Here is a 22,538-nt window from a genome sequence, read left to right on the forward strand (position 1 = left end):
TGTGTCTGTCTGAATCTGTAAATGACGCTCTGTCGTTTAACACTGATGATCAACACCTGTGTCTCTGTCCTGCTTGTACTGAAAGCTCAGGGCTCAGCTGGACAGTCCAGATCTCCGGGCAGCTACGTACTACTCAGTCTGTTGAGAAAACACAGCCGCTTGCTGATGCTCCCTGTTGCCCATCTGATTGGCCACCATTTGCCAATATCTTCTCACATGCTTTGTTCAGAGGGTCATATTTAAAAAACAGTACAGTAAAATTTCTTGAACATCAGAATTTTGAGAGTCAGATTTTGAGACTTTTAATGATCAGAAAGCAAGGTTGTGGTAAACATGCAGAAAGTGCCAGTGAATTCACATTTTGCCTTTGTCTTATTTACTCGTTATCTAACATGCCAGTTTATGTCATTGTGAGTTTTGAAAATTGGTTTTCAATTTTCTGAAATGTGTTTCATACAAAAATGCAATTTTACTTACATGTACGCCTCTGTGCCCCCAGGTGTATTCTCAGTAGAGGCGTCTCCCAGATGGGAGAAGTGTGAATTCACAATGGAGGGGATGAGACACACACTCCCTTGTGAGAGACAGTAATCCATCTGGATAAGTACAATCAAAAAGGACTGGAGAGAGCCATCTAGAGGCAAAAGGCGACATCACATCACAGCAGCAGCATGTGAATAACTAAAGTATATAAAGGGTTAATTGAAGAAGCTTTCAGAAGAAATAGCCCACATTTCATTGTCTGTCCTTTTGTTATTGTAACGGATTGGGGTTCTAGGGCTTGTACCCCTCGCCGCTCCCACCCTAGTTCATGCCTCACTGCATTGGCTCGAACCCTGGTCTTGCCAGCTGAGCTAAAGAACACTTTCTGTAGCTCCCCTGTTATGCGCGGGGGAGGGGGGTGCTGCAACCAGATCGTACAACCTGTATGTCGGCCGTTCCGTTACACTATATTCATAAATGGTACAGGATCATAGGATCTATAGGCCTAAAGACTTGTCTTGTACAGTGCCCTGATAAAAATCAAATTAATTACACTAATTTTTATAGAATCCCATTTCCGCCAGTGAGGCTTCCATAGTACCCGGATGGAAAAGTAGACGGTGGGCTTTTTAAAAACGTTTTAATTTAAACACCAGAAATACAAAAACGGAGACAGAATATGAATTACGATACAGAAATAGACACTTCACATCCAGAGGAATTCACAATTATAAAAGCTGAACCTTATACTTTTTACATATTTCCATTGTGCGTCCTTTTTTACTTAAAAAAGAAGGTCTTCTTTAGCTCAGCTGGCAAGACCTACTGTAGGTGGGGGCGATACAATAACAAAATGACAGACATTGAAATACGGGCTATTTCGAAGTCGCAAATGTGATATATAAAGTCGCAATTCTTAGATACCATAGCGCGTTTTTTTTTACTCCCTGGCGGAAACGGGCTTCCATACATCAAGGCTGCGTACCTTAAGATTGACTTTAAATACACTTGTTTTCAAAATACAATTAATATCTCGAGCACTGAACCTGTCTTTTTTACTGTTTCTTTAGGGATAAGCCATGAGATGTCGCTGTTAAATCACGTATTTCCCCACCAATTGCAAGAGCAAGGTCACGCGTCTGAAATGTCTGAAATGAGCTCCGCTTCATCTAGCAGAGCTATGTGTTTGAACAGAAACAGCGCGGTAACACACGACTGGAGGAGACGGACCTCGGTCAACGCCTTTGGGAATTTTACGTTATATAATGAGGAGATCTTCGCGTTCTGTCCGTTTTAAATGTATGAAGGAGAGGTCATAGGGATACCTCCCAGCGAAACGCGAATTGGAGCCCGTCGTGGTAAAAAACAAACGAGTTATTATAGGCTGTAGTATTCCCAAAGAGACCACGACTGGTCGTGCAGCTTGTTCCCGGCAGAATGTGAGGTGTGTCACTCTGTGCGACATCGCCCCGCCGTTCCTGCAGCAGAGAGGCGCTCTTCTAAATTTGTCCAGCTTACCTGCTCTTGTGCAAAATCTTAGTTAGATCTGTTAAGCATATTTCATCAGTACCATGTGTGCAGTCAGCAATATTTAACCAAAATATAAAAAAGCTATCTGCAGAAATACTTCCAAATAAGGTCTGATTCAAAGAGTTTAACTCCATTTTTCTTTGGTATTTTTACCTTTTGCAGTAATATACTTTCACCAATCCAGGTCATCTGCAGTTGTAAAGTCCTGCAGCTCTTGCCAGCTGTGTGACATGAGCTGTAGAGGTAGGAGTCTAGATTAAACATGTGGCACAGAAACAGTCCAGTATGTCCCCGATCACACGACGTGACCTTGTTGATGCTCATTGTCTCTCTGTCCTGTCTGGGATCCAGTGTGTCTCCGGTCTCTTTCCCAGAAGGCAGAATTCCAGAGTCTTTCCAGGAGGTGTTCTGAAAACACGGTGCAGATGCCAGGACGAGGATCATGGGAGTAACAACCAGACCCTCGTCTTGAGTCTTGAGTCAGGAGAGCACATACTGGTCCAGGAGTTACAGAGCTGAGTTCAGGGCACACACAGACACACTTTACTGTGACTGTCTTGTCCTGATGCGTACCGGACAGTGATGAAGTCTGATTTATCAAAGTGGTCCACTTCCTGAAAACAGAACAAAGATTAACTTAGGGTCCAGCTGCACTTCAGAGCAACAGTCTGGATACATTTTTCTTAAATCACAAGAAAACAAGGACAGTTACAAGAGCCCTCTCAGTCTGTTTGGTAGTCAAGACTCATGGATTTCATCCAGCTGTGTGTTGAGGGAAGCCATATGGCTGGGCAGCTTGTTCCACACCCCCGCCACTCTTTGTAGAAACAAGTGCCTCCTAATTCTTTTAGTTCATAGCAAGAAAACGATCATGGGAATATGGTCTATTAAAGATCTCCAACACCGGAACAGTGGATCAATGTTGTGAAAGATGTATATAATGGAAAAGATCACCTTTTCTCTCAGGTTACAAGCAGAAAGGATTAGCAAATGCTGGCAAGACTGGATTGGGTTTGTGGCCCAGCTGAGACCTGATTCTGTTCTGTAAATGAGGATGAAACCATTTTGTCTAGAATGTGGGTTATTTGTTGTGTTTTTGCTGATTGTATTTCTAGTTGTAACCACCCTCCTATGCTGGCATAATGTAAATAGTTCTTTATATAAAAACAATATGATCAAAAAATGAAAGATGAAAGCTGTAAATTGTTGAACTTTGTATTTGAAAATTCTTTCATTATCAAATCCAAATTTAAAAAAAGAAGAAGTCAGGTTATTGGCTTCAACAACATGGCTGGGCAGCTTGTTCCACACCCCCACCACCCTTTGTGTAAAGAAGCGACTCCTGTCCTGATTAGAGGACAGGTAACGAGTTTTATCTGCATGGTTAGTCACTGGGGAATGATGCCAAATACCTGTACATTCCTCCTGCATCTCTTTCTCTTTTCAGGGCTGATGTACATTTCTGCACCTGGTCAGAAGGAGCAGAAACAGATCTGATCAGACTGTATTCTGACTGTGATGGTACTCCTATAAAAGACGGGAGGAGGTAATTACTGTGCAGGACTTTCACTGTACTGACCTCTGATGAGGGTTTCACACAGACATTCAAGTATCAAGTATTACTGGAGAAAATCACTAATTGAGCAGTAAAGATATATCAGTTTATGTAAACAATGTGCTTAGCAAACACTTGTCCAGGGTAACATGCAATCTATAACTAAGGTCTGCAGCAAGTAACTATAGATAATAACCACGCAAGTTTGTCTTTAACCCTGTACAGAGGAGAGCTCGCTACAGTCCGAGAGACACGTCTTTAAACCGTACAGAAGAGAGCTCCCTGCAGTCCAAGAGACATGTCTTTAACCCCGTACAGAAGAGAGCTCGAAGCAGTCCGAGAGACATGTCTTTAACCTCGTACAGAAGAGAGCTCCCTAGAGTCCGACAGACACGTCTTTATCCCCGTACAGAAGAGAGCTCCCTAGAGTCCGAGAGACACGTCTTTATCCCCGTACAGAAGACAGCTCCCTGCAGTCCGAGAGACACGTCTTTAACCCCATCCAAAAGATAGCTCGTCGCAGTCTGAGACACACACCTTTAACCACATACAGAAGAGAGCTCCCTAGAGTCCGAGAGACACATCTTTATCCCCCGTACAGAACAGAGCTCGCCGCAGTCCGAGAGACACGTCTTTAACCCCGTACAGAAGAGAGCTCAGCACAGTCCGAGAGACACGTCTTTAACCCCGTACAGAAGAGAGCTCCCTGCAGTCCGAGACACATGTCTTTAACCCGTACAGAAGAGAGCTCATTGCAGTCTGAGAAGACACGTTTTTAACCCGTACAGAAGAGAGATCCCTGCAGTCCGAGAGACACGTCTTTAACCCCGTCCAGAAGAGAGCTCGCCACAGTCCGAGAGACACGTCTTTAACCCCGTACAGAAGAGAGCTCATTGCAGTCCAAGGGAAACATCTTTAACCCGTACAGAGGAGAGCTCACTGCAGTCCGAGAGACAGGTCTTTAACCCGTACAGAAGAGAGCTCACTGCAGTCCGAGAGACACGTCTTTAACCCCGTACAGAAGAGAGCTCATTGCAGTCCAAGAGACACGTCTTTAACCCGTACAGAAGAGAGCTCACTGCAGTCCGAGAGACACGTCTTTAACCCGTACAGAAGAGAGCTCACTGCAGTCCAAGAGACACGTCTTTAACCAGTACAGAAGAGAGCTCACTGCAGTCCGAGAGACACGTCTTTAACCCGTACAGAAGACAGCTCATTGCAGTCCGAAAGACACGTCTTTAAGCCCATACAGAAGAGATCTCCCTGCAGTCTGAGACACACGTCTTTAACTCATACAGAAGAGAGCTCCCTGCAGTCCGAGAGACAAGTCTTTAACCCATACAGAATAGAGCTCCCTGCAGTCCGAGAGACACGACTTTAACCCTTACAGAAGAGAGCTCCCTGCAGTCCGAGAGACACGTCTTTAAACCGTACAGAAGACAGCTCATTGCAGTCCGAGAGACATGTCTTTAACCCGTACAGAAGAGAGCCCACTGCAGTCTGAGAGATACGTCTTTAACCCCGTACAGAAGAAAGCTAATGCAGTCCGAGAGACACGTCCTTAACCCCGTCCAGAAGAGAGCTCCCTGCAGTCCAAGAGAAACGTCTTTAACCCCATACAGAAGAGAGCTCACTGCAGTCCGAGAGACATGTCTTTAACCCGTACAGAAGAGAGCTCACTGCAGTCCGAGAGACACGTCTTTAACCCCGTACAGAAGAGAGCTCATTGCAGTCCAAGAGACACGACTTTAACCCGTACAGAAGAGAGCTCACAGCAGTCCGAGAGACAGGTCTTTAACCCGTACAGAAGAGAGCTCCCTGCAGTCCGAGAGACACGACTTTAACCCTTACAGAAGAGAGCTCTCTGCAGTCCGAGAGACACGTCTTTAACCCGTACAGAAGACAGCTCATTGCAGTCCGAGAGACACGTCTTTAACCCCATACAGAGGAGAGCTTGCCGCAGTCCGAGAGATACGTCTTTAACCCCGTACAGAAGAAAGCTAATGCAGTCCGAGAGACACGTCTTTAACCCCGTACAGAAGAGAGCTCAGCACAGTCCGAGAGACACGTCTTCAACCCCGTACAGAAGAGAGCTCCCTGCAGTCCGAGACACACGTCTTTAACCCGTACAGAAGAGAGCTCTCTGCAGTCCGAGAGACACGTCTTTAACCCTTACAGAAGAGAGCTCACTGCAGTCCGAGAGACACGTCTTTAACCCCATACAGAAGAGAGCTCATTGCAGTCCGAGAGACACGTCTTTAACCTGTACAGAAGAGAGCTCACTGCAGTCCAAGAGACACGTCTTTAACCAGTACAGAAGAGAGCTCACTGCAGTCCGAGAGACACATCTTTAACCCGTACAGAAGAGAGCTCACTGCAGTCCGAGAGACACGTCTTTAACCCCATACAGAAGAGAGCTCATTGCAGTCCAAGAGACAAGTCTTTAACCCCGTACAGAAGAGAGCTCCCTGCAGTCCGAGAGACACGTCTTTAACCCGTACAGAAGACAGCTCATTGCAGTCCGAAAGACACATCTTGAAGCCCAAACAGAAGAGAGCTCCCTGCATTCTGAGGCACACGTCTTTAACTCATACAGAAGAGAGCTCCCTGCAGTCCGAGAGACAAGTCTTTAACCCATACAGAAGAGAGCTCCCTAGAGCCCGAGAGACACGACTTTAACCCTTACAGAAGAGGGCTCCCTGCAGTCCGAGAGACACGTCTTTAACCCCATACAGAAGAGAGCTTGCCGCAGTCCGAGAGACACGTCTTCAACCCCGTACAGAAGAGAGCTCCCTGCAGTCCGAAACACACGTCTTTAACCCGTACAGAAGAGAGCTCATTGCAGTCTGAGAAGACACGTCTTTAACCCGTACAGAAGAGAGCTCACTGCAGTCCGAGAGACAGGTCTCTAACCCGTACAGAAGAGAGCTCACTGCAGTCCAAGAGACATGTCTTTAACCCGTACAGAGGAGAGCTCACTGCAGTCCGCGAGACACGTCTTTAACCCCGTACAGAAGAGAGCTCCCAGCAGTCCGAGAGACACGTCTTTAACCCATACAGAAGACAGCTCATTGCAGTCCGAAAGACATGTCTTTAACCCCATACAGAAGAGAGCTCATAGCAGTCCAAGAGACAAGTCTTTAACCCCGTACAGAAGAGAGCTCCCTGCTGTCCGAGAGACACGTCTTTAACCCGTACAGAAGACAGCTCATTGCAGTTCGAAAGACATGTCTTTAAGCCCATACAGAAGAGAGCTCCCTGCAGTCTGAGACACACGTCTTTAACTCATACAGAAGAGAGCTCCCTGCAGTCCGAGAGACAAGTCTTTAACCGGTACAGAAGACAGCTCATTTCAGTCTGAGAGACACGTCTTTAACCCCATACAGACGAGAGCTTGCCGCAGTCCGAGAGACACGTCTTTAACACCGTACAGAAGAGAGCTCGCCGCAGTCCGAGAGATATGTCTTTAATCGAGTACAGAAGAGAGCTCCCTGCAGTCCGAGAGACATGTCTTTAGCCCATAGAGAAGAGAGCTACTGCAGTCCGAGAGACACGTCCTTAACCCCGTCCAGAAGAGAGCTCCCTGCAGTCCAAGAGACACGTCTTTAAGCCCATACGGAAGAGAGCTCCCTGCAGTCTGAGAGACACGTCTTTAACCTGTACAGCAGAGAGCTCACTGCAGTCCAAGAGACACGTCTTTAACCAGTACAAAAGAGAGCTCACTGCAGTCCGAGAGACACATCTTTAACCCGTACAGAAGAGAGCTCACTGCTGTCCGAGAGACACGTCTTTAACCCCATACAGAAGAGAGCTCATTGTAGTCCAAGAGACAAGTCTTTAACCCCGTACAGAAGAGAGCTCCCTGCAGTCCGAGAGACACGTCTTTAACCTGTACAGAAGACAGCTCATTGCAGTCCGAAAGACATGTCTTTAAGCCCATACAGAAGAGAGCTCCCTGCAGTCTGAGACACACGTCTTTAACTCATACAGAAGAGAGCTCCCTGCAGTCCGGGAGACACGTCTTTAACCCTTACAGAAGAGAGCTCACTGCAGTCCGAGAGACACGTCTTTAACCCCATACAGAAGAGAGCTCATTGCAGTCCAAGAGACACGTCTTTAACCCGTACAGAAGAGAGCTCACTGCAGTCCGAGAGACAAGTCTTTAACCTGTACAGAACAGAGCTCATTGCAGTCCAAGAGACAAGTCTTTAACCCCGTACAGAAGAGAGCTCCCTGCAGTCCGAGAGACACGTCTTTAACCTGTACAGAAGACAGCTCATTGCAGTCCGAAAGACACGTCTTTAAGCCCATACAGAAGAGAGCTCCCTGCAGTCCGAGAGACACATCTTTAACCCGTACAGAAGAGAGCTCTCTGCAGTCCGAGAGACACGTCTTTAACCCTTACAGAAGAGAGCTCCCTGCAGTCCGAGAGACACGTCTTTAACCCGTACAGAAGACAGCTGATTGCAGTCCGAGAGACACATCTTTAAGCCCATACAGAAGAGAGCTCATTGCAGTCCGAAAGACACGTCTTTAACCCCATACAGAAGAGAGCTCCCTGCAGTCCGAGAGACACGTCTTTAACCCGTACAGAAGAGAGCTCCCTGCAGTCCGAGAGACACGTCTTTGACCCGTACAGAAGAGAGCTCTCTGCAGTCCGAGAGACACGTCTTTAACCCTTACAGAAGAGAGCTCCCTGCAGTCCGAGAGACACGTCTTTAACCCCATACAGAAGAGAGCTCGCCGCAGTCCGAGAGATATGTCTTTAATCGCGTACAGAAGAGAGCTCTCTGCAGTCTGTGAGACATGTCTTTAACCCCGTAGAGAAGAGAGCTCCCTGCAGTCCGAGAGACATTTCTTTAACCCATACAGAAGAGAGCTACTGCAGTCCGAGAGACACGTCCTTAACCCCGTACAGAAGAGAGCTCACTGCAGCCCGAGAGACACATCTTTAACCCGTACAGAAGAGGGCTCACTGCAGTCCGAGAGACACGTCTTTAACCCGTACAGAAGAGAGCTCACTGCAGTCCGAGAGACACGTCTTTAACCCGTACAGTAGAGGGCTCCCTGCAGTCCGAGAGACACGTCTTTAACCCTTACAGAAGAGAGCTCCCTGCAGTCCGAGAGACACGTCTTTAACCCGTACAGAAGACAGCTCATTGCAGTCCGAGAGACATGTCTTTAAGCCCATACAGAAGAGAGCTCATTGCAGTCCGAAAGACACGTCTTTAAGCCCATACAGAAGAGAGCTCCCTGCAGTCCGAGAGACACGTCTTTAACCCGTACAGAAGAGAGCTCTCTGCAGTCCGAGAGACACGTCTTTAACCCTTACAGAAGAGAGCTCCCTGCAGTCCGAAAGACACGTCTTTAAGCCCATACAGAAGAGAGCTCCCTGCAGTCCGAGAGACACGTCTTTAACCCGTACAGAAGAGAGCTCTCTGCAGTCTGTGAGACACGTCTTCAACCCCGTAGAGAAGAGAGCTCCCTGCAGTCCGAGAGAAATTTCTTTAACCCATACAGAAGAGAGCTACTGCAGTCCGAGAGACACGTCCTTAACCCCGTACAGAAGAGAGCTCACTGCAGCCCGAGAGACAAGTCTTTAACCTGTACAGAAGAGAGCTCACTGCAGTCCGAGAGACACGTCTTTAACCCGTACAGAAGAGAGCTCCCTGCAGTCTGAGAGACACGTCTTTAACCCTTACAGAAGAGAGCTCCCTGCAGTCCTAGAGACACGTCTTTAACCCGTACAGAAGACAGCTCATTGGCGTCCGAGAGACACGTCTTTAACCCCATACAGAAGAGAGCTTGCAGCAGTCCGAGAGACACGTCTTTAACCCCGTACAGAAGAGAGCTCTCTGCAGTCCGAGAGACAAGTCTTTAACCCCGTAGAGAAGAGAGCTCCCTGCAGTCCGAGAGACATGTCTTTAACCCATACAGAAGAGAGCTACTGCAGTCCGAGAGACACGTCCTTAACCCTGTCCAGAAGAGAGCTCCCTGCAGTCCAAGAGACACGTCTTTAACCCCATACAGAAGAGAGCTCCCTGCAGTCCGAGAGACACGTCTTTAACCCGTACAGAAGACAGCTCATTGCAGTCCGAGAGACACGTCTTTAACCCCATACAGAAGAGACCTTGCCGCAGTCCGAGAGACATGTCTTTAACCCCGTACAGAAGAGAGCTCCCTGCAGTCCGTGAGACACGTCTTTAACCCCGTAGAGAAGAAAGCTCCCTGCAGTCCGAGAGACATGTCTTTAACCCATACAGAAAAGAGCTACTGCAGTCCGAGAGACAAGTCTTTAACCCGTACAGAAGAGAGCTCATTGCAGTCCAAGAGACAAGTCTTTAACCCCGTACAGAAGAGAGCTCCCTGCAGTCCGAGAGACACGTCTTTAACCCCATACAGAAGAGAGCTCGCCGCAGTCCGAGAGATATGTCTTTAATCGCGTACAGAAGAGAGCTCTCTGCAGTTCGTGAGACACGTCTTTAACCCATACAGAAGACAGCTCATTGCAGTCCAAAGACACGTCTTAAGCCCATACAGAAGAGCGCTCCCTGCAGTCTGAGACACACATCTTTAACTTATACAGAAGAGAGCTCCCTGCAGTCTGAGAGACACGTCTTTAACCCGTACAGAAGACAACTCATTGCAGTCTGAGAGACACGTCTTTAACCCCATACATAAGAGAGCTTGCCGCAGTCCTAGAGACACGTCTTTAACCCCGTACAGAAGAGAGCTCGCTGCAGTCCGAGAGATATGTCTTTAATCGCGTACAGAAGAGAGCTTGCCGCAGTCCGAGAGACACCTCCTTAACCCCGTACAGAAGAGAGCTTGCCGCAGTCCGAGAGATATGTCTTTAATCGCGTACAGAAGAGAGCTCCCTGCAGTCCAAGAGACACGTCTTTAACCAGTACAAAAGAGAGCTCACTGCAGTCCGAGAGACACATCTTTAACCCGTACAGAAGAGAGCTCACTGCAGTCCGAGAGACATGTCTTTAACCCCATACAGAAGAGAGCTCATTGCAGTCCAAGAGACAAGTCTTTAACCCCATACAGAAGAGAGCTCCCTGCAGTCCGAGAGACAAGTCTTTAACCCGTACAGAAGACAGCTCATTGCAGTCCGAAAGACATGTCTTTAAGCCCATACAGAAGAGAGCTCCCTGCAGTCTGAGACACACGTCTTTAACTCATACAGAAGAGAGCTCCCTGCAGTCCGAGAGACACATCTTTAACCCGTACAGAAGAGAGCTCTCTGCAGTCCGAGAGACACGTCTTTAACCCGTACAGAAGAAAGCTTCCTGCAGTCCGAGAGACACATCTTTAACCCGTATAGAAGACAGCTCACTGCAGTCCGAGAGACACATCTTTAACCCCATACAGAAGAGAGCTTGCCGCAGTCCGAGAGACACATCTTTAACCCCGTACAGAAGAGAGATCGCTGCAGTCCGAGAGATATATCTTTAATCGCCTACAGAAGAGAGCTCCCTGCAGTCCGTGAGACATGTCTTTAACCCGTACAGAAGAGAGCTCACTACAGTCCGAGAGACACGTCTTTAACCCCATACAGAAGAGAGCTCATTGCAGTCCGAGAGACACGTCCTTAACCCCGTACAGAAGAGAGCTCACTGCAGTCAGAGAGACACGTCTTTAACCCGTACAGAAGAGAGCTCACTGCAGTCCGAGAGACACGTCTTTAACCCGTACAGAAGAGAGCTCACTGCAGTCCGAGAGACACGTCTTTAACCCGTACAGAAGAGAGCTCACTGCAGTCCGAGAGACACGTCTTTAACCCCATACAGAATAGAGCTCATTGCAGTCCGAGAGACACGTCTTTAACCAGTACAGAAGAGAGCTCCCTGCAGTCCGAGAGACACATCTTTAACCCGTACAGAAGAGAGCTCTCTGCAGTCCGAGAGACACGTCTTTAACCCTTACAGAAGAGAGCTCCCTGCAGTCCGAGAGACACGTCTTTAACCCATACAGAAGAGAGCTCATTGCAGTCCGAAAGACACGTCTTTAACCCCATACAGAAGAGAGCTCCCTGCAGTCCGAGAGACACGTCTTTAACCCGTACAGAAGAGAGCTCCCTGCAGTCCGAGAGACACGTCTTTGACCCGTACAGAAGAGAGCTCTCTGCAGTCCGAGAGACACGTCTTTAACCCTTACAGAAGAGAGCTCCCTGCAGTCCGAGAGACACGTCTTTAACCCCATACAGAAGAGAGCTCGCCGCAGTCCGAGAGATATGTCTTTAATCGCATACAGAAGAGAGCTCTCTGCAGTCTGTGAGACATGTCTTTAACCCCGTAGAGAAGAGAGCTCCCTGCAGTCCGAGAGACATTTCTTTAACCCATACAGAAGAGAGCTACTGCAGTCCGAGAGACACGTCCTTAACCCCGTACAGAAGAGAGCTCACTGCAGCCCGAGAGACACATCTTTAACCCGTACAGAAGAGGGCTCACTGCAGTCCGAGAGACACGTCTTTAACCCGTACAGAAGAGAGCTCACTGCAGTCCGAGAGACACGTCTTTAACCCGTACAGTAGAGGGCTCCCTGCAGTCCGAGAGACACGTCTTTAACCCTTACAGAAGAGAGCTCCCTGCAGTCCGAGAGACACGTCTTTAACCCGTACAGAAGACAGCTCATTGCAGTCCGAGAGACATGTCTTTAAGCCCATACAGAAGAGAGCTCATTGCAGTCCGAAAGACACGTCTTTAAGCCCATACAGAAGAGAGCTCCCTGCAGTCCGAGAGACACGTCTTTAACCCGTACAGAAGAGAGCTCTCTGCAGTCCGAGAGACACGTCTTTAACCCTTACAGAAGAGAGCTCCCTGCAGTCCGAGAGACACGTCTTTAACCCCATACAGAAGAGAGCTCGTTGCAGTCCGAGAGATATGTCTTTAATCGCGTACAGAAGAGAGCTCTCTGCAGTCTGTGAGACACGTCTTCAACCCCGTAGAGAAGAGAGCTCCCTGCAGTCCGAGAGAAATTTCTTTAACCCATACAGAAGAGAGCTACTGCAGTCCGAGAGACACGTCCTTAACCCCGTACAGAAGAGAGCTCACTGCAGCCCGAGAGACAAGTCTTTAACCTGTACAGAAGAGAGCTCACTGCAGTCCGAGAGACACGTCTTTAACCCGTACAGAAGAGAGCTCCCTGCAGTCTGAGAGACACGTCTTTAACCCTTACAGAAGAGAGCTCCCTGCAGTCCTAGAGACACGTCTTTAACCCGTACAGAAGACAGCTCATTGGCGTCCGAGAGACACGTCTTTAACACCATACAGAAGAGAGCTTGCAGCAGTCCGAGAGACACGTCTTTAACCCCGTACAGAAGAGAGCTCTCTGCAGTCCGAGAGACAAGTCTTTAACCCCGTAGAGAAGAGAGCTCCCTGCAGTCCGAGAGACATGTCTTTAACCCATACAGAAGAGAGCTACTGCAGTCCGAGAGACACGTCCTTAACCCTGTCCAGAAGAGAGCTCCCTGCAGTCCAAGAGACACGTCTTTAACCCCATACAGAAGAGAGCTCCCTGCAGTCCGAGAGACACGTCTTTAACCCGTACAGAAGACAGCTCATTGCAGTCCGAGAGACACCTCTTTAACCCCATACAGAAGAGACCTTGCCGCAGTCCGAGAGACATGTCTTTAACCCCGTACAGAAGAGAGCTCCCTGCAGTCCGTGAGACACGTCTTTAACCCCGTAGATAAGAAAGCTCCCTGCAGTCCGAGAGACATGTCTTTAACCCATACAGAAAAGAGCTACTGCAGTCCGAGAGACAAGTCTTTAACCCGTACAGAAGAGAGCTCATTGCAGTCCAAGAGACAAGTCTTTAACCCCGTACAGAAGAGAGCTCCCTGCAGTCCGAGAGACACGTCTTTAACCCCATACAGAAGAGAGCTCGCCGCAGTCCGAGAGATATGTCTTTAATCGCGTACAGAAGAGAGCTCTCTGCAGTTCGTGAGACACGTCTTTAACCCATACAGAAGACAGCTCATTGCAGTCCAAAGACACGTCTTAAGCCCATACAGAAGAGCGCTCCCTGCAGTCTGAGACACACATCTTTAACTTATACAGAAGAGAGCTCCCTGCAGTCTGAGAGACACGTCTTTAACCCGTACAGAAGACAACTCATTGCAGTCTGAGAGACACGTCTTTAACCCCATACATAAGAGAGCTTGCCGCAGTCCTAGAGACACGTCTTTAACCCCGTACAGAAGAGAGCTCGCTGCAGTCCGAGAGATATGTCTTTAATCGCGTACAGAAGAGAGCTTGCCGCAGTCCGAGAGACACCTCCTTAACCCCGTACAGAAGAGAGCTTGCCGCAGTCCGAGAGATATGTCTTTAATCGCGTACAGAAGAGAGCTCCCTGCAGTCCAAGAGACACGTCTTTAACCAGTACAAAAGAGAGCTCACTGCAGTCCGAGAGACACATCTTTAACCCGTACAGAAGAGAGCTCACTGCAGTCCGAGAGACATGTCTTTAACCCCATACAGAAGAGAGCTCATTGCATTCCAAGAGACAAGTCTTTAACCCCATACAGAAGAGAGCTCCCTGCAGTCCGAGAGACAAGTCTTTAACCCGTACAGAAGACAGCTCATTGCAGTCCGAAAGACATGTCTTTAAGCCCATACAGAAGAGAGCTCCCTGCAGTCTGAGACACACGTCTTTAACTCATACAGAAGAGAGCTCCCTGCAGTCCGAGAGACACATCTTTAACCCGTACAGAAGAGAGCTCTCTGCAGTCCGAGAGACACGTCTTTAACCCGTACAGAAGAAAGCTTCCTGCAGTCCGAGAGACACATCTTTAACCCGTATAGAAGACAGCTCACTGCAGTCCGAGAGACACATCTTTAACCCCATACAGAAGAGAGCTTGCCGCAGTCCGAGAGACACATCTTTAACCCCGTACAGAAGAGAGATCGCTGCAGTCCGAGAGATATATCTTTAATCGCCTACAGAAGAGAGCTCCCTGCAGTCCGTGAGACATGTCTTTAACCCGTACAGAAGAGAGCTCACTACAGTCCGAGAGACACGTCTTTAACCCCATACAGAAGAGAGCTCATTGCAGTCCGAGAGACACGTCCTTAACCCCGTACAGAAGAGAGCTCACTGCAGTCCGAGAGACACGTCTTTAACCCGTACAGAAGAGAGCTCACTGCAGTCCGAGAGACACGTCTTTAACCCGTACAGAAGAGAGCTCACTGCAGTCCGAGAGACACGTCTTTAACCCGTACAGAAGAGAGCTCACTGCAGTCCGAGAGACACGTCTTTAACCCCATACAGAATAGAGCTCATTGCAGTCCGAGAGACACGTCTTTAACCAGTACAGAAGAGAGCTCCCTGCAGTCCGAGAGACACATCTTTAACCCGTACAGAAGAGAGCTCTCTGCAGTCCGAGAGACACGTCTTTAACCCTTACAGAAGAGAGCTCCCTGCAGTCCGAGAGACACGTCTTTAACCCGTACAGAAGACAGCTGATTGCAGTCCGAGAGACACATCTTTAAGCCCATACAGAAGAGAGCTCATTGCAGTCCGAAAGACACGTCTTTAACCCCATACAGAAGAGAGCTCCCTGCAGTCCGAGAGACACGTCTTTGACCCGTACAGAAGAGAGCTCTCTGCAGTCCGAGAGACACGTCTTTAACCCGTACAGAAGAGAGCTCCCTGCAGTCCGAGAGACACGTCTTTGACCCGTACAGAAGAGAGCTCTCTGCAGTCCGAGAGACACGTCTTTAACCCTTACAGAAGAGAGCTCCCTGCAGTCCGAGAGACACGTCTTTAACCCCATACAGAAGAGAGCTCGCCGCAGTCCGAGAGATATGTCTTTAATCGCGTACAGAAGAGAGCTCTCTGCAGTCTGTGAGACATGTCTTTAACCCCGTAGAGAAGAGAGCTCCCTGCAGTCCGAGAGACATTTCTTTAACCCATACAGAAGAGAGCTACTGCAGTCCGAGAGACACGTCCTTAACCCCGTACAGAAGAGAGCTCACTGCAGCCCGAGAGACACATCTTTAACCCGTACAGAAGAGGGCTCACTGCAGTCCGAGAGACACGTCTTTAACCCGTACAGAAGAGAGCTCACTGCAGTCCGAGAGACACGTCTTTAACCCGTACAGTAGAGGGCTCCCTGCAGTCCGAGAGACACGTCTTTAACCCTTACAGAAGAGAGCTCCCTGCAGTCCGAGAGACACGTCTTTAACCCGTACAGAAGACAGCTCATTGCAGTCCGAGAGACATGTCTTTAAGCCCATACAGAAGAGAGCTCATTGCAGTCCGAAAGACACGTCTTTAAGCCCATACAGAAGAGAGCTCCCTGCAGTCCGAGAGACACGTCTTTAACCCGTACAGAAGAGAGCTCTCTGCAGTCCGAGAGACACGTCTTTAACCCTTACAGAAGAGAGCTCCCTGCAGTCCGAGAGACACGTCTTTAACCCCATACAGAAGAGAGCTCGTTGCAGTCCGAGAGATATGTCTTTAATCGCGTACAGAAGAGAGCTCTCTGCAGTCTGTGAGACACGTCTTCAACCCCGTAGAGAAGAGAGCTCCCTGCAGTCCGAGAGAAATTTCTTTAACCCATACAGAAGAGAGCTACTGCAGTCCGAGAGACACGTCCTTAACCCCGTACAGAAGAGAGCTCACTGCAGCCCGAGAGACAAGTCTTTAACCTGTACAGAAGAGAGCTCACTGCAGTCCGAGAGACACGTCTTTAACCCGTACAGAAGAGAGCTCCCTGCAGTCTGAGAGACACGTCTTTAACCCTTACAGAAGAGAGCTCCCTGCAGTCCTAGAGACACGTCTTTAACCCGTACAGAAGACAGCTCATTGGCGTCCGAGAGACACGTCTTTAACCCCATACAGAAGAGAGCTTGCAGCAGTCCGAGAGACACGTCTTTAACCCCGTACAGAAGAGAGCTCTCTGCAGTCCGAGAGACAAGTCTTTAACCCCGTAGAGAAGAGAGCTCCCTGCAGTCCGAGAGACATGTCTTTAACCCATACAGAAGAGAGCTACTGCAGTCCGAGAGACACGTCCTTAACCCTGTCCAGAAGAGAGCTCCCTGCAGTCCAAGAGACACGTCTTTAACCCCATACAGAAGAGAGCTCCCTGCAGTCCGAGAGACACGTCTTTAACCCGTACAGAAGACAGCTCATTGCAGTCCGAGAGACACGTCTTTAACCCCATACAGAAGAGACCTTGCCGCAGTCCGAGAGACATGTCTTTAACCCCGTACAGAAGAGAGCTCCCTGCAGTCCGTGAGACACGTCTTTAACCCCGTAGAGAAGAAAGCTCCCTGCAGTCCGAGAGACATGTCTTTAACCCATACAGAAAAGAGCTACTGCAGTCCGAGAGACAAGTCTTTAACCCGTACAGAAGAGAGCTCATTGCAGTCCAAGAGACAAGTCTTTAACCCCGTACAGAAGAGAGCTCCCTGCAGTCCGAGAGACACGTCTTTAACCCCATACAGAAGAGAGCTCGCCGCAGTCCGAGAGATATGTCTTTAATCGCGTACAGAAGAGAGCTCTCTGCAGTTCGTGAGACACGTCTTTAACCCATACAGAAGACAGCTCATTGCAGTCCAAAGACACGTCTTAAGCCCATACAGAAGAGCGCTCCCTGCAGTCTGAGACACACATCTTTAACTTATACAGAAGAGAGCTCCCTGCAGTCTGAGAGACACGTCTTTAACCCGTACAGAAGACAACTCATTGCAGTCTGAGAGACACGTCTTTAACCCCATACATAAGAGAGCTTGCCGCAGTCCTAGAGACACGTCTTTAACCCCGTACAGAAGAGAGCTCGCTGCAGTCCGAGAGATATGTCTTTAATCGCGTACAGAAGAGAGCTTGCCGCAGTCCGAGAGACACCTCCTTAACCCCGTACAGAAGAGAGCTTGCCGCAGTCCGAGAGATATGTCTTTAATCGCGTACAGAAGAGAGCTCCCTGCAGTCCAAGAGACACGTCTTTAACCAGTACAAAAGAGAGCTCACTGCAGTCCGAGAGACACATCTTTAACCCGTACAGAAGAGAGCTCACTGCAGTCCGAGAGACATGTCTTTAACCCCATACAGAAGAGAGCTCATTGCAGTCCAAGAGACAAGTCTTTAACCCCATACAGAAGAGAGCTCCCTGCAGTCCGAGAGACACGTCTTTAACCCGTACAGAAGACAGCTCATTGCAGTCCGAAAGACATGTCTTTAAGCCCATACAGAAGAGAGCTCCCTGCAGTCTGAGACACACGTCTTTAACTCATACAGAAGAGAGCTCCCTGCAGTCCGAGAGACACATCTTTAACCCGTACAGAAGAGAGCTCTCTGCAGTCCGAGAGACACGTCTTTAACCCGTACAGAAGAGAGCTCCCTGCAGTCTGAGACACACGTCTTTAACTCATACAGAAGAGAGCTCCCTGCAGTCCGAGAGACACATCTTTAACCCGTACAGAAGAGAGCTCTCTGCAGTCCGAGAGACACGTCTTTAACCCGTACAGAAGAAAGCTTCCTGCAGTCCGAGAGACACATCTTTAACCCGTATAGAAGACAGCTCACTGCAGTCCGAGAGACACATCTTTAACCCCATACAGAAGAGAGCTTGCCGCAGTCCGAGAGACACATCTTTAACCCCGTACAGAAGAGAGATCGCTGCAGTCCGAGAGATATATCTTTAATCGCCTACAGAAGAGAGCTCCCTGCAGTCCGTGAGACATGTCTTTAACCCGTACAGAAGAGAGCTCACTACAGTCCGAGAGACACGTCTTTAACCCCATACAGAAGAGAGCTCATTGCAGTCCGAGAGACACGTCCTTAACCCCGTACAGAAGAGAGCTCACTGCAGTCCGAGAGACACGTCTTTAACCCGTACAGAAGAGAGCTCACTGCAGTCCGAGAGACACGTCTTTAACCCGTACAGAAGAGAGCTCACTGCAGTCCGAGAGACACGTCTTTAACCCGTACAGAAGAGAGCTCACTGCAGTCCGAGAGATACGTCTTTAACCCCATACAGAATAGAGCTCATTGCAGTCCGAGAGACACGTCTTTAACCAGTACAGAAGAGAGCTCACTGCAGTCCGAGAGACACATCTTTAACCCGTACAGAAGAGAGCTCACTGCAGTCCGAGAGACACTTCTTTAACCCCATACAGAAGAGAGCTCATTGCAGTCCAAGAGACAAGTCTTTAACCCCGTACAGAAGAGAGCTCCCTGCAGTCCGAGAGACACGTCTTTAACCGTACAGAAGACAGCTCATTGCAGTCCGAAAGACACGTCTTTAAGCCCATACAGAAGAGAGCTCCCTGCAGTCCGAGAGACACGTCTTTAACCCTTACAGAAGAGAGCTCCCTGCAGTCCGAGAGACACGTCTTTAACCCCATACAGAAGAGAGCTTGCCGCAGTCCGAGAGACACGTCTTTAACCCCGGACAGAAGAGAGCTCCCTGCAGTCCGAGAGACACGTCTTTAACCCCGTCCAGAAGAGAGCTCGCCGCAGTCCGTGAGACATGTCTTTAATCCCGTACAGAAGAGAGCTCGCCACAGTCCAAGAGACACGTCTTTAACCCCGTAGAGAAGACAGCTCTCTGCAGTCCTCTGACAGTAGGGGACACTACCTCCTGGGCTTGTGAACTGACCTGTCCGGCGGAAGAGGCCGAAGACGCAGCCTGACGTTATCAGGACAGAGAGAGGAGGCACCAGCAACAGAATGATGAAGCACGACTTCTCCAGCTCAAAGGGAGACCGTGCCTGCCTATGGTCATCATCATCACACCGTCCACCTGGTGAAAACACGAGTGCAGGAAGGAGACTTGGAGAATGGCTTGCTCCGAAATGGGATAACAAAACGGGCTTCCCCACATCACAGTTGCCGTCTTTAAGAAAAGAAACAATCGATCGTTGGATCTTCTGTCACCAGAGATCTTTCCAGATGCTGTTTCAATGAGCACTACAGTACGGACACGGAGGAGAGGAAAACACCGACTCGCTCCCACTAGTGTTCAGGTTTGGATGGAAACACGGGAGAAAGGGGGCTCTTGATCTCCGCAAATAAGCAGGGGGGAGTTTCACAGTTTTAGCGTGCTCGAAAGGAGAATTTGTTTTAATTCATTAAATCAATACCCATCCATCTTGAGACAGAGCAGTCTGAGAAATGAGCCAGAGTGTGAACTTTTCTATTTTAATTGTCCATCATATTGTTCAGCGCTTTGGGATATTGTACGAAATATTTTTATGTCATTGTTATTGACACTCTTCTCGGATTGGTCCTGTTCATTATGTAGATTACCAATCGGGTGCTAATTAGAAACACCATGGCGTGTTTTGGACGCTTTCAGCTCCCTGAAACTGCGCAGGTCGTTGTGTGTCATTAAAGACAGAACCGCAGGTGTTTGAGAAATGTTCTTTCCTGTAGCTGGAGAGAAAGAGCTCCGCCGGCCGACACCCACTATCTCTTATTATTTAGCTATCTGACACCCGACAACATCTAGAAAGAGGCTCCATATTCACCCGCACAGACGAGCCTGGTTCCGGTTCCGACAGCAACCCGGCCCTGCGCTTTCCCCGTGCAGTAGAAGAGCCCCAGGTCTGTTTGCGACACGTTCCGGATCCTCAGGTCGATGGAGCCGGTGGACGAGTTCAGCGCTGGAGAGAAGCAGGAGTCGGACGCGTAGTTGAAGTTGACCGTCTCCGCCTGGCTCTTACTGGCCAGGAGCCCCAGAAACACCGTCTCGTCACGCTGGACGAACCACATCACCTCGTAGCCGAGCTGCAGGTCGCAGGGCAGGACCACCGTGTCCCCGAGTCCGACGGGTCTCACTGCGGCGCTGGTACCAGCTGCCTCCCGCACAGCGGTACCTGGAGAGACGCGGAAAGGAATCTATCCCTCTGCAGAGAACACGCCTCTTGTGTAGGATTGCACAAGCTATCACGTTACGTGTACAGAACTTCAGCAAAACAACTCTAAATTAAGTGATTTACCTTGACTGTTTAGTAGCCCTCATCGCTGGTGGATACGAGTTCAATAAATAAGTGAGTCAATTAATCAATTATTGTTTCACCTGAGTCACTGCCAATCATTTTCACCGCGACTACAAACAGATCGATATCGACCAAAACATTCTATCACCTAATGTGGCCTCTTCGCTAAAGTGCAACAGAGGGATCATTACAAATCAAGAGCACCGTTTTAAAAAGTGGTCACTGTGCAGTATCTCTTCTTAAAAGAAAAAAATACAACCAAACCATCTTTAATGTTCGTAACCGCCACAAACCCGGGACTAGACTTCTATCGGTTTTGCGCATTTTAAGAGCTGGTTATTGTGCAGCCACCTCAGTGTCAGTTTAAGATGTTATGTCAGTATTTTGGTTGAGAAATACCTGCTCCCTGGGTCGGTAGCCGGGACATGAGCGCCACGAGAAGAAATGTCGAGATTTTAAAGCTTTCGAGTCCCGATACCGGCCTCTCTAGTTGACGGCGGACACGGGCGAGAGCCCTGCTTTGTAATGTTACACTTAGTCAAGCAAGGAAACTTAGCGGCGCCCCTCCGCTAAGGTGAGACTGAAATGCGTGTCTTCGACACACGAAGGCGTACTCACAGATGAAGAAGAGCAGATGAACTGTACCGTGTAGCCCGTTTATCTCAGCCGCTGTTGAGCCAGACTGACGAGGCGCTGGACTTCACGTCCGGTCACTGGCCAAGAGACCGCTGCTCTCTGATGCTGGAGCTGTCCCGCTGTGAGGTGTGGGCGTTTCTAAACTCAGTTCTGTCGTCATTTAAATAAAAGCCCAGGGGGGGCGGCTGGGGCCCTCCTAGGTTTAATTCAGGACCAGGCATGCTGTCTGTGTTGCATGTTCTCCATGAGTTTGTGTCGGCTTCTTCTGGGTGCTCTGCTTTCCTCCCAGACGTGCAGGTGGGGGTAAGTGGCTTCTGGGCAAATTGGGCCTGGTGTATGCGTTTCCTGTGATGGGAATGACTTCACTATGGGGTAGCACTGGTATAAAACTAGCTTGAGATGAAGAGGCAGAACAGATCCCAGCCTGGGTCCATTTTTAATGGCGAGATTTCCTTTAACATGGGGGGGGTCTTAGACTCAATCCCTGGACGGCTGGAGTCAGTTACACAATTCAACTATTTAATCAGACAGACTTCGATACCCCTACAGTCACTTTCTGGAAGGGCACAGCAACTGAAAAAAGGGCCTTTAAGCCTATTTGACATTATAATTATACAGTTCATTAAATAATTAGACCAGCTATGTGAACGAGAGCTCAACTGGGACAAAACCCGGAAGACACACCAGGAACTGAGAATGATGCCCCCGTATTAATACAGGGGTCCACAATACCCCCTCCCACACACACATAACACCTGCTTATCATCTCCAGGGCTGACTGATGACTTTTAATTAGCTTTTTCTTTACAAACGCCCTGGTGGAAATCTGAATATAAATGGTCACTCGGACCACTATTGGTTGCAGGAACATAACAGAATGGTAAGTTAGCGTTGCCTCTCTGGAAATCCCATTGTATAGGCAAGAGCGCCATCTGTCGGTTCTGTGCTCCAGCACCACTTACATCAGAGACCTATAGAAGTGTAAGGAATTATTACTATGAATTGAAAATGCATCTTCATTTACAGTAAGTTTTTGGGGGCATATTATTAAAATAACAGAAGCACACGCTGTGAAAAAAGGATAGCAGCCCAAACAGACTGCCGGGAACTAATTCTGATTTTGTTTTTTTGGTTATCGATAATGACAGGGCCACTCGAATGAGATGCTTCTGAAAAGCACAGCATCTATTTTTAAACCCCACCGCACCGCGCGGACAGATCCCTGCTGTAGAGAGATCTAGTGTCCTATCCTCGCTAACGAGGTAAACGGGAAAACCCAGATCTGTTGTAGAAGCGACGGTCCTGGAGGTTTTCCGTCTTTCTCCTGGAAAGAGCCGATTATATTTTCCCGACGCAACTGGAGACATTACAGATTGCAGACC

At 48.9% G+C, this 22,538-nt stretch overlaps 1 protein-coding gene across 1 annotated transcript; it reads right to left on the reverse strand.

Annotated features, from left to right (window-relative positions):
• Positions 1–1,367: 1,367 nt before the first annotated feature.
• On the reverse strand, positions 1,368–21,001 carry LOC148665816 (uncharacterized). Its single transcript, XM_088631685.1, has 4 exons — positions 20,920–21,001; positions 20,050–20,397; positions 19,179–19,322; positions 1,368–2,627 (listed from the first exon to the last, which is right to left on the reverse strand). The coding sequence occupies exons 1-4, from the start codon at positions 20,945–20,947 to the stop codon at positions 2,611–2,613; spliced, it is 537 nt and encodes a 178-aa protein (XP_088487811.1). The 5' UTR covers positions 20,948–21,001; the 3' UTR covers positions 1,368–2,610.
• Positions 21,002–22,538: the final 1,537 nt, after the last annotated feature.

This window comes from Lepisosteus platostomus, chromosome 5 (assembly GCF_059453375.1).
Source record: "Lepisosteus platostomus isolate fLepPlt1 chromosome 5, fLepPlt1.hap1, whole genome shotgun sequence".
NCBI lineage: Eukaryota > Metazoa > Chordata > Actinopteri > Semionotiformes > Lepisosteidae > Lepisosteus > Lepisosteus platostomus.

Bases quoted from the DNA above. Each gene is read 5' to 3' on its own strand.
- LOC148665816 (XM_088631685.1), bottom strand. From the start codon at position 20,947: ATGTCCCGGCTACCGACCCAGGGAGCAG. The intron at 20,398-20,919 runs GTATTTCTCAAC...GCGTCTCTCCAG, and splicing joins GCTACCGACCCAGGGAGCAG to GTACCGCTGTGCGGGAGGCA. The intron at 19,323-20,049 runs GTGAATATGGAG...TGTTTTCACCAG, and splicing joins AACCAGGCTCGTCTGTGCGG to GTGGACGGTGTGATGATGAT.